This window comes from Python bivittatus, unplaced genomic scaffold, assembly GCF_059951505.1.
Source record: "Python bivittatus isolate LINGU-HERP-01145 unplaced genomic scaffold, Pbiv_v1 ctg000350_np1212, whole genome shotgun sequence".
In the NCBI taxonomy this organism is placed as follows: Eukaryota; Metazoa; Chordata; class Lepidosauria; order Squamata; family Pythonidae; genus Python; species Python bivittatus.
In genome coordinates, this window is record NW_028277074.1 from 6369890 (window position 1) to 6382608 (window position 12719).

The following is a 12719-nucleotide window of genomic DNA, read 5'->3' on the forward strand; positions in this document are numbered from 1 at the left end:
CAACAGTCAAACTTTAGGCCGGTCTAACTCTGTAGACACGCAGTGAGGGCATTTTTTTGCAGGATCGCAACGATTAATGATTCAAAGGAAACATATTCCAGTCTTCCCTACAGCCCCCTTTTGACTTTCCTCGCTGCCAGTTGGAAAGAGGGATTATAACTGCTGGGATTGAAACGCGAGCCTGGTTGAACGGCATAGTCCCCAGACTTCTCTGCATATCAGCCTGTGCAAAAAAAGCCTTTCTTTCTTTCTTTCTTTCTTTCTTTCTTTCTTTCTTTCTTTCTTTCTTTCTTTCTTTCTTTCTTTCTTTCTTTCTTTCTTTCTTTCTTTTTCTTTTTCTCAGCGGCGAGAGCAGAAGGTGAACGAGAGAGAAGGTGAACGAGAAAGGTACGGAGAGAAAGGCGAGGGAGAAATCGGAGGCGGACGCTGGGAGAAAGGGCAGGACAAGGAGGTACCGAGGAGGAAGAAGGCGGAGCTTCCAGGTCGGGAGGAAACGCTCGGCACCCCCTGCAGCAGCTTTGAATAGAGAATGAAGCCCGAACGGAGACGCCGAGGAGAAGGCGGTGGCAGCAGGCTGAGGGGAGGAACCGAGAGCGGCCAGGTTAGTTGAACTAGCGCCGAGCGCGGGACGAGGAGCACAGAGAAGGCACCGCAGCCCCCGCTGGCGAAGTCTCGGCTGCTGAGGCGAGGGACGACAAGAAAGCAGGGCACGTGGAGCGGCGAAGCGTAACGTGGGCTGGAGGGGGCGAACCATCAGGTTTCTGCTCCGTAAGTGGCGAAGCTGAGCTTGGACGGCGCGTGTTCTTTTCCTTGGCACGGTCCTCTGGATGCGCGGACCGTCGAGTTCGGTGGTGCTGGCGGCGGGGACCCCCTGGCTCGCAATCTGCTGGACTCCAGCAGATGTAATCTTCTCGGCAGCGACTGCCTCTCTTGCTCTCCGGCAGTTCCCGGCTGGTCCCGGGCTCCAGCTCCGCCCCTGCTCTTGCCAATAATCCGTTCTTACAGAGGGCGCCCTGTTAAACCCTTCTTTCCAGTTTGAGAAAATGGGAGGCGGCTCTCTTGAGTAAGAGGTTGAAACAATAGCGGGCTGGTCTTTCCTCGTTATGCTGATGCTCTGGGGGGGAAAGGGGGCGGGCCGTGGCTCTGTTTAGCTCCATTTCCCCAGTTCCGCCGACCGTCCTCTTCAGATCGTCCTGCATTTCACGGCCCGTAGAGGGATAATTCATAGCAGCAGCAGTAGCAGCAGCAACAAATCAGTTTATTCCTTGCCTCTGCTTTATAAGTTTTCATGTCTCCCCCCACCTTCCTTTCTTAGGAAGAAGCAGATGTCAACTCTTGGCACCTGAGAAAGGAACCCAGACTGAAGAAAACCAGCAGCTGAAGTGGCATCTTGGATTTTGGTTGCTTATTTGCCCCTTACAGTGAAGCAAGCATAGGAAAAATACCTTCCAAGCTTTAGTTATCAGACTTTGCCATGCCTCTCCTGCAGGAAAATTGACAGACACTTATAAAGCTGATTTCTGTTCGCAACATTTGATCCTTTGGGGACTTTCAAAAATGTCAAAGGAACTTGCTTAATTATCTAGATTTTTATCAAGCACCACCAAACACATGCCCGTTTTCTGAGTCCAGAGATTATTCTGTCTTGTAAGATGGAGTAGATGAACAGATTTTGTGCACCTTTCTTGTTCCCAGGAAGGCAGATCAAGAAAGGGAGGTGCATGCCAGAGGTGCTGTAGAAGGAAAATAAAAAGTAGGTGCTGCAAAGTGTAATATGCCAGGATTTAGAAAGGCAAAGGTGTCTTCTGGAACAATCATTTAGCCTCTGAAGACAGTTCCACACCTTCCACTGAGCCTGCGCTTCACTGATTTTTTTCCCCCTTTCAGTCCTGTTCTCCTTTCCCTTGCTTTTCTGCCATACCAGAATATTTGTCTTTGGAGATATAAACCAGCTGGTATTTTTGACAGTGGAAGATAAAAGAATAAGGAGGAGTGAAAGTGGTAAAGAGTGATGCCTTTTTATCTTCCCTTTTCTACAAAGATGAGGTACCTTCTGCTGGAGCTGACATCTCTTATGCTACTGGGTAAGAAACTGCTTGTCTCTGTCAAAAATATGTGTCAAATTTTAACTCATCATTAGCTTTGTTTCTTTCCAGCTGTGTTTCCTTATATGATTGAACAGTTCTGTTAACTGTGGTGATGCTGGAATCAGGGGAAGAAAAAGAACTTATTTAACACAATGGATTTAATGATATTATGGCCAATACAGTACAGTGTTCTGTAACTCTTTCCGAGCAAGCATATGAAGTTTGGCGAGGGTACTGAAAGCAGTGCCTTGGCCTTTTCTGCTGTGCCTCAAACAGATTTGTGTCTGGCTTTTGAATCTGGGTGTCTGATATCAGGAGCAGCTGTGAGTTCAGTCAGCAGTGCATTTTGGATGTAGGAAGTACTTGAGTTTTGAAGACAAGTATAGAACAGTGAAGGAACACAAGATATGAGATTGTTGAAGCTAGGTTTTTTTACCCATATTAATGTGGCTTGTTGCTGTTATTTTGTTTTGCAATGAAAACTAAGTATCTTGCAATATGGTAAAATCCAACATTAGTTATGGCATAAAGATTGCTGGACTAGATGCATGAAATGTACCACAGAAATGTATACTATGATATATTTTAATCTTTAAAGTGCTAAAAGACTTTTATCCAAAGGAGAGTCCTGTTAATTTCCATAGAGTTTACTTCCAGGTAAATGTGTGTAGCATTGTGATCTTTGGTTCTAAGGGAAAAACAGCAAGCTATACTTTACTTTTTGCAATAAGGTAGAGATCTGGCTAAATTAAAACTAGGAGAATTTTGTCTGAATACTCAGTACAGCAGTCTCTGCCTGCCATCAAGTGATTTGCAGTGTTGCTGGCATGTGTTTTTAAACAACTCCTGTTCATATCCTAGAAATGGGTGAAGTGAAACTGTTCATATAGTTCTATAAAGTATCAAAAATTTTATGGCTGAGAGATAGAATTGTCTTTGTACTTACTTCATAGAGGCAGTATATAAGCAGTGAAAAAAATCACATCCACATGTTCCAAAGTTTATGTACATAGCCTGGCAATTAGATGTACATGGCCTGTTGAATAAAATGGCATGTAAGAGAATACAGCACAATGCATAGATGATAAATCCCTACAAATGAAACACTTGAAAAATCCCTTCTGAATAATCCTAGTAACCATTGTGCCATTGGCTATCTTGGTTTTAAGAGAGCCTGGCATTCACTACTTCCCTGTTTATCAGTAGTCATTTGTTTTCCAAACTTCAACCTAGTTGTACATAGTTGTACAGAGATGGGCATAAGTAGCTACAGGTAATAACAGTGAAGAACTGTTCTTATGATACATGTACAGTGACATCACGATGCAAATCCTACCCTTCTGTACTTGCATCCCAACATTGTATACAAGTTCATAAGTCACAGGGTTTGCATCATGATGTCATAATGCACATTTCATCACATGGCCCTCTTTGTCTACCCTTACAGATGCCTATGTGAGCTGGTAAACTTTTCTGGGAATAATTGCATTATTATTGCTATATTGCTTTAAAAATGAATGGTATTGTGACAAATGTTCTTCTTGATCCATAGCCTTTAGGCTTATTTATATTAAAATGTAAAAAAAATTTCTTACATTCCAGTGCCTGGAATGTTTGCATAAATTAAATCCCATAGAATGGTGCCTAAAGTTGTAGCCTGTAGACAAGTCTGCTGTATTCTGAGAACTGACATGAATAAATTGGAGTTCTTTATTAAGCAAACACAACACAATAAGGCTGAACATTAAATCCTCTTGGTTTAAGGACAGTATTATCACAAGTAATGCAGTCTAATGTCAAATAGTTGTTCTGTCCTTAATGCCTGTGTTCCAGCAAAACAGTAGAGGGCTCTGTATTACCAGAAGTGTTATCTTTTGTGATGATCCAAATCAGGGATCTGACAATGGCTTTAAAACAAAAGACAAAAACATATAAATTAGTTCCAGCGTCAAGGCTAAATGTCAATCTTTTAAGTGTCTTTCTCTGAGAAGTTCAGTTTAAATTAACTGTCACTCCCGTATCTCAAATTGCATGGCTACATTCAAGCATGTCTGCATAAACCTCAAAGTTCCTTCATTCCACTTGATTAAAAAAAAGTGATGGTGATCTATATAGGGCAGATATGTGAGTTTTTCCTCTGAGAAGGGTATTTCTAATTCTTCAGACACCTTTGTAGGCATATTAAACTGATGATATAAATTATAAAAGGATTTGATGTGGTTTGAAGGCCTTGCTATGTTCATAGCCCCAGAGAACTTCAAATGAATTGTGCTTGGGATGAATTTGATTTGCTTTCTTAAAGAAAGAGGATGGCATGATATGAAATCAAAACCTTTAACTTGTTCTGTGGCTTGAATTTTCTAATCAAATGATTCAGAAAGATGATTTTGTCCAAAGTGTTAATTATGTCCCATAGAATTTAGGAAAATGGTTGTAAATCCTACTATAATTCATATTTGTTTATGATTTCATAAGCCTCTCTGAATTGGAAAAGTGAAATTGTGAAAGCAATGAAAGATGATGGTGTAATTATGGGGAAAATTGCAGCTCTTCCCCCCTGCTCCCCCTAGAGCAGCAGATTGAAAAGTCTCATCTGGCGTGTGGGTGTTATACAGAGGATACTGCTGAGTTTCTTTCGCTTGCACAGCAGTGCTTCAATTCCAAGGCTTTAAGAAAGTGGCACTTCATCATGCTGAGTATATAATGGGGAGAAATGGGGTATAATATTGTAAATAACCCTTGCACAGTAATGAGACTGTAAATGTCTCTGTCAGGCACCACTAGGCCTATATGTATTTCTAAGATTGACTTGCTTCTTCCCAAGATACAAAGTCTGATATTAATATATGTAGAGTAATATGTAGAAAACAAAGCTCAATAAGCTTAGAGAAAGTTATGGAATTATTTTTCTCCTTCCTGGATTATGAGTAGTTTTTCTATTTCCTTAGGCTCCCACCAGTGACTAACACAGTATTATAAAATATAGTGTGAACTGAGGAGATCCTCTGAATTTGTGTGCATGATCCTTTTATCCATCTCTCTGTTTCTATATTATGATTGAACTTATCTTGACATAGTCACAAAACTATGTTTGAATAGCTGCTTCACTGACCCTTAATAAACGGTGCCAATCTACAGGACCTGGAATATAGAGAATTGGGTTAAAATCTCATTTTATATTGGTCAGATCATTGTGTACTCACAACTGGTAACTGTTTGCAAGAATAGATGAGACAATATAGAACCCATAATAAATCTCACATTTCTTCAGATTTTGACAAATAGGTATGGGAGGAGAAACCCAGAACTCAAAAATAGCTTTGCAGGAAAGATAGTAGAAATCCCTGCCCTGAGTTTCTGTATATACTCAAAAATGCCCTAGCACAGAAAATAGCAGATTGTGGAGCTGAGAGTACTTGGATAATTGGACAGTTCAGTCTTTGGGCATAAGTGGCATACACATAAAGGAAAATAAATAATCCCTTATTTTTGTGTGACTAGAAGAAGCAGAAGTCAGAAAGCTTCACACTCAGGTACCAGTGCAGTTGTTATTAGCCAACATTTAAACAAAAAGATGTAACAGTGAGTCACTGTCATGTTTGGCTTTTCTCTCCAATAAAAGAGTTTCCTAGCCATATCATGTGAAATGTATGATGATCTATCTATGATGAGATAGATCAGGAGACAGCAACCTTGTGATGGCCAGGGGATGTCCTCAGGGATTTGGCGGGGTGAGGTCAGAGCCAAAGTGAGCAAGGCCATATAATATGCATGCACACACGCACACACTCACAATTTCAGTTTTTTGGGGGAGGGTATTTTAAAACTTATATTAAGTCTTCATTATTTTTAAACTACAGGTTTTGCATTTCGCATCTTGAAACTGTGGGTACTACACCACCAGTTCATTCCAATTATTCCCAACAGCTTCACTGGGGAGGCTTGGAAGCCATAGTAAAAAAGGGCTTCAAGGATGGCAAGTGTTCTTGAGGGCTCAGCGTGCCCACCACAGTTGAAATTGTCTACCATGAGATGTTTTGTGAGATTACTATTGCTTTATTCATTTGATTCCCTGTTAAGTTTAAGAGGAGCTTGCACAGGCAATTTCAGTTCTTGTGTCTGAATTCCTGTTGTTTTCTGTGATAATATGTAGGTTGAATAAAGTCTTGGGAAAAAGCATTTTTGTACCTATGTGCAGAAAAGTAGTGATTTGAACTTAATTTAGAAAATAGAAATACTATTGTGTCTGAAAAGATGATCAGAAATAAGAATATTTCAGGATGGAGGTTTCAGAAGATACATTCTGTTGATTGCCACTGCCTGTTTCTATGAATTGTAGTTTCTGTAAAAACAGTTGTCTGGAATGAGTAAAAGGAAAGTTGATAAGCCTAAAAATAAGCTAATGCATTCTGACATAACTTCTATGGCACAATGCAAACCCAGACTTTACCAAAAATTGAGGTTGCAGACCCTTCTCCTATTTCTTGTGTAAGATGTCTGCATTTCCTGGGAGGAGAATAAATTTCCCAGACACAACTGCTTTGTCATGCAGTTGACAAAAAAAGAAAAAAGCAGTTGACCTGCTTCTTTTCACCAAGATCACATAAAGCCCCAGGCCATTGCCTCACCTGAATTTCAACAGTATGGCTGCTTTTCCCTTTTAAATTGCTAAATACACTTTATAATAATCTGGGTATGGTTTTGACTCTTATCTCTGTATTGTTATCTGATTCCATTGTGCTAGTATGCCATTGCTCTTAGATGCTTGCTAGGTAAATATAAAACTTTATCAGATGTAGGCAGGAAGAATAGATGTTTCCTAAGGCAAAAGTTAAAGTTTAAGTTCCTCTGAAAAGTAATGGAAATTTAGAGAGTATTTCTTTTTTCCTGATATTGCTGAATATATCTGACCTTTCTTTTGGCCTTTTTCTGTCAATATATTCTGCTGTTAAGATTGCAAGCCTAGAGAATTTAATTGGAAAGATTCTCAAAATGTTTGTCTAGAAGGTATTCAAGGTTACCATTGCATAATCAGTTAACATTAAAATATTCATAATTGCAGTTCTAACAGAAACTAGGCATCTTATTCCTCTGCTTATTCTGCTTTTATGTACATATGAAACTATACTGCACAAAATTAAGTTAAGCCATAGATGTACATGCGCTCATTTCTTGCATTCTGTTCCTGCAGCGTTGGATGTGGATATGAGTGGACACTGGATGAAAGTAAAACATCTATACGGAAGCTTAATTAGCTTCACAATAGAATTAAGCAGGACAATAATGGATGACTGATACTATAATCTAGAGCAGATCTGTCACCCTCCTGATACTGTTGAATTTTTGTTCTCATCAGTCCTAACCAGCATTAGTAGTGCTGAGGAATGGTGAAAGCTGCGGTCCAACAAAATTTGTGGAGCTAATGTATATTTGGAGGCCTACATTCTGATGTAAAGAGGAGCAAAGAAGTATAGATCCTGCAGATCCTATACTGCTTATAAAGGGCAGTGCTGTTAATCACCAAAAAACAGCATAAAGAATTTAGAGTAAAACATCATCTGAGAAATAGAAAGACTAGATAGCAAAAGATGTGAGAAGAGAGGAAGCTAAGCTGTGGTGGGCCATCAGTCTCTGTTGAAAAAATTTGAGAGCCATCTTGTCCATCTACATGGCTTTGAGTTATTAAGCTGTTACTGCATGTGTTTCTGTGAGGAGGGAATAAAGAGAAGTTAAAAGTTCACTAATATATAATATTTCTGAATAGAAGAAAATTTGAGAAACTTAGGAAAAGCTGTATTCCATACTGAAAACAAGATAGGGAAAAATTCAGAGCATGGCTTCAAGATTTCTTTCCAACAGTAGCCATAGGAGGCATCTGTGCTTTTTTCTATTTAACAAAGCAGTGTGTTAATTTAATTTGCATATACAGCAATATATATTTGAATATGGAATATGAAAGAATACAGTATAAGGAAGGCAGTAGAAGTTGTCTTTGTGATAACACAATAGTTGAGATCAATCATATATGTATGTGCATATAATCAAATTTCTTAGCGTTGAAATAGTGATAGCATAGCATGGGGTTTTGAACTACCATAATAATTTACTTTTTTTGTAGATTCTTTTTCTGAACAATGAAGTGGTAGAATATTGTTTCAATAGAGAATGTTCTAACTGCATAGTTAGAAGGAAACCCTGTTTTTAAAAATTTTTGTGTTTCTTTTTCTTTTTCTTTTTTTTCCTTTTTTTTGTGGCTGTGTGGTATTGATCTTTAGGGGTTTTTTTTTTCTATCTGTATTTGCTCTTCTCATTTTATGTTTGTTAGGTATTTGTGTGTGTTAAATTTTATAAGCCAATAAAGATTTATATAAAAAAAAAGAATGTTCATAACATCTGTTAAGTCCTACAGATCGTACCTTTCTCTTTTCTCTGTCTACTCTTACTTGTTTATATCCTACAAAATCTAGTATTAAATATTGCAAATACATTACCAATATTTTGTGAGGAGACCTACAAGAGATTTGAAAAGAAGTTTCATTGTTCTATAAGTTTACTCCCTAAATTACTTCTTAACTAATCTGGATATTTTGTACTAAAGCTTCACTTAATACATAACATGCATATGATGCTCAGTCTCACATTTAAACAGCCTAAGGTAGAAGAGGCTTTATATAATATTACAGAACAGGTCAAATAGTCATAATCTGCAATCCACACTTCAAGACATTGAGTGCCCAGATCAGCAAGCATATAGCTTATAAACATGCCTGCCATTGCTGAAAATATTGTTCACAAATTATCCTTCTTTGATATATTAAGGTCAAAGAATATATTCTGGATCAACTTGCTGTTATTCTGCTTTCTTGTATGGTAGCTAATCAGATGACCCTGGAGAGTCTCAGTACCGGGACAAATAATCCAATCTCACAGATTGTCCCAGAAACTGATAATAAGAGGCATACTGCCTCAGAAAACCTATTGGTACTTTACCTCTGTAAATTACCTAAATCCCTTCAGACAGACAGCTAGTCTATGCACCCATTGCTGTACTTTGCAGCACAGGTCCCATGAATTCTCAGAATCACATTATAACAATTATTGCTATACCAAAATCATTATGGAACATTTTGAACTCATCTCAGTTGATGTGGCTTAAATATGTGAAACTCCTGCTGTAACTTTGATCAGCTTTACAAGAGATGAATGCTATTAAGATAAATAAATAATTCAAAACAATATTGTTATTTGCAAAGTGATGAAGGATGAGTTTACATTGAGAATGAAATAGTGCTTTACAGAAGCATCTTTAAATATACAGAAAAACGGGGAGTCTACAAGTCATGTGAGATTTTTCAGTGAAGTTTGTTGCCAACAAGCCAACTACTGATGTGGTATATGGAGGTGTAATCTTCACTTTACAATCCTGGATTATCATTTGCTATAGCTGCAAGATTGCTTTAATGATAATCCTATTAATATTATGAAAGAAATGGATGTATTCACCCACAAAAATATAATTAAAAGGAACTAACAGGAGGATACAAAGTGTTCCAGATAGTGCTGGTGACATGCACACTCTGTGTGAGAAACAAGGTTTGGCTTCTCATAAAGTAGCATCACAGCTTAACACATTACAGTATTTGTACTTGTCAATGCAGAAACACACTCCATTTGAAAAAGAAACGAACAATTCATCCAATCTGGATAAATTAAATGAAACTTAATATACATTAAATTGCAGTGTCACAGAAGGAAGAAAAAGTATGGTTATCCATCTGACAACACAGATTTCATAATTTCCCAGTGTACAAAATCTTGATAACTATATTATTACAAGTTATTCAGCAGAGCATGCATTGTGTAAATTGAATAATTAAATAACAGACTAAGGGGAGACATACTTGATACTATGTACCTTGTATTATTTTAGCAATAGCAAGATCTGCAATAAAAATGAGAATATAATATTAAACTAAACATAAAACAAATTACTTTGGATTCTACTGGTAATATTTTTATATAAGTAAGCATAGTTCAGTACAGATTATGCTACCTATGTAGTATGTTTTATGTACTGATTGAAAAGAAGTTCTTTCAATATTAAAAATGTTTTTTATTTTTATATTTTAAATAGAAAAAATGAGAAAGATTGGATTTTTCTATAAATATTTTACTTCTGTATGAAATGGAATATAAATGTTTTAACTAAAAATATAAATACACTTCTAGTAAGCAAGATTTTGTTTTTGTTTTTAACAGTAATGGATTGTTAGGTTTTGAGATATTGTATAATATCGGGCAGATAAATGCACTACTGGCAAAAAATAATGTTAATATTTTGTTGAATTTATGGTTCATATTGACTTGCTCAGAGTACTTTTTCTTGTTTCTTTCTGATAGTTGATGACCTTTTAACAATTTCAAGCACTCAAGTTTGAGTACTTTTTAAATGAAAAAAAAAGAATAAAAATAGTTTAAATAAACAAATTTAATTATAGTTCTGTTATAAAAGGCCTGTCCATTTCCAGTCATCTGAGATTTTGCATATTTTGCCACTGAATGTTATCAGAACTTCAGGTGGGGCCTATTGGTACATAAATGCAGTATGGGTGAAGAAATCACCAAAGTATGATGCTTGTTTTATTTACCTCATAAAATTGATTCATTAAATGATTCAGGAGTGTCAAAAAGTAATTGTGCCCCTATTTAAATTAATTCAATTGAAGGGTAACTCTGAGCACTTCATTAAACAATCTGGGCTGATTTGGGCCAGCCCTGTTCTGTATAAAGCTCATAAACTTTGACTCCCTTTATCACAGTAAATTTCTTGCTGTGCAGATTTTAGAAATGTATTATAACTTGCTCAACAGAAAGATCTAAAGACTGCCCTAAAATGTCATTCATCCCAATTAGTCTGGAAAAGTTTATAAAACCATTTCAAAAGCTGTTAATTTCTAATAGTCCCCAGTCAGAGACATAGTCTTCATATGGAGAAGATTGGGAATAATAATGGCCATCATGTGGAACCACTCCAGGAATACAGCATAGAATTCTCCAAGGAGTTATTAAGATCCAAGAACAAAATCCAATACTTCTGACAGAATGTTTTATTGACAGTTGAGTCAGAAGTAGAACTTTTAGGCCTATTTTTTTATGCCAACTGTCAATCATGAAGTGTCATGTTTGGGGGGATGCTTTTCTACCTCAGGACCTCCATGACTTGCCATCATTGAATGCTGCCTTGTACCAGATAATTTTATAGGAGAATATCAGGCTCTTTAATTTACTCCTATTTTCATAGCCAGACTGACTCTTCCATGGCTTTTCAATGTTCATTTCTGTCAAGAAAAAAAGCAATGATGTATTTAGGCTTAAAAGCATGAGATTTCCTTGGATATACAGTACAGTATTAATGCATAAACTAATGATACGCAGTACAGTACCACCCAAAAGGGGCCCAATACAGAATAAAATATTTACCAGACTTCCACCCCAAGAAAGAAACATCACTTTCTGAGGTCCACAGTTTAAAAATATTTATATTTATACAAATTACATGATTTCAGACTTAAACATAAATGCAAGATACAATGATCTCTTGCCTTAATCATTAAGATTATTGATGAATTCAACCATGTTGGTTGCTATTGATTTTCTTATTTTAGAAGATTTATCCTATATTTTAGTGGCAAAAACCCTGTTCAGAAGACATGTTTCCCTATATAATTCAAAAGTGGTGAGCAGCTTATCCCCTTTTCAAGTCATGCTGGTGACATAATTGAATAGCCAGTCTCCATGGATGCACTGAAGTTGTTTGTACCATGGGGCCCATGTTCATAGGCTTCCATGTGAGCTGAAACTGTAATATTTTTAAATGCTAGCTCACACTGAACTGCTTGCATGTATGCAAAAGGTCTCAGCTGCTTCCGTGTATAGAAGCAGACTATCTATAGAAAAGATCTTTCTCCTGAATGGATAGGTTCAGGAGCACTATTTCTGCCAGGTTCTTCCTCAAATGGGGAGCTTGCACGCGATATGCAATCTTTTCTTTAGAGATTTCTCTTCCCAGTGTGTAGGAAGTAATAGCTGTCCTATGAGGAAGTCACTTAGTAATAGAGGCAAGGTAAAAAATGAAGCACATATTCAAAGAGATAGTGGGTACAATAAGTTTACTTAATTCCATATCATTCCAAGGTCTCTTCTGTCAGTCCCTTGCTTTCATTCCAGAGTCTTCATTGCTCACATAATAGGTACTGGAAACTCCATAAAAAGGGTACTGGAAACACCTTATTTTATTCTTTGTTTCCCTGCAGTCTTTTTATTACACTAGAGGTACATTATTAGTACCTGCTGTACTAAAAATATTTTCAGCTAGAGTCTTGGTGCAACTAGATTAGAGTTCAGAGCCCAACTGGGATTATATAGCTTCTTTACCCCTTTAGAGAGAGTGCAGTCTACATTCTTGAAGAATATATTTCAAGTCCCATGATGTGTTCTTAACACTGTCTTGCACTGTGAAGTTGGCATAACTACAGTTGAAACTCATATTTGGACATGCATCCTCTCCTATTAGCTATAGTTATTCCCCCCGCCCCCCATGAGCTTGACACCCCTGATTTTAATTGATCACTT

At 37.3% G+C, this 12719-nt stretch overlaps 1 protein-coding gene across 3 annotated transcripts in view; it reads left to right on the plus strand.

Moving 5' to 3' along the window:
* Nucleotides 1-375: 375 nt before the first annotated feature.
* Nucleotides 376-12719, plus strand: part of IGSF3 (immunoglobulin superfamily member 3) — a 112917-nt gene continuing 100573 nt past the window's right edge. For 2 of the 3 annotated variants that reach the window (XM_088144544.1, XM_088144546.1), the window contains exons 1-2: nt 376-768; nt 1316-2084. In XM_088144544.1, coding sequence (XP_088000670.1) covers nt 2012-2084 — 73 coding nt within the window. In that variant the 5' untranslated portion in view covers nt 376-768; nt 1316-2011. The remainder of the gene's footprint in view (nt 769-1315; nt 2085-12719) is intronic. The other variant, XM_088144545.1, reaches the window with a different exon arrangement.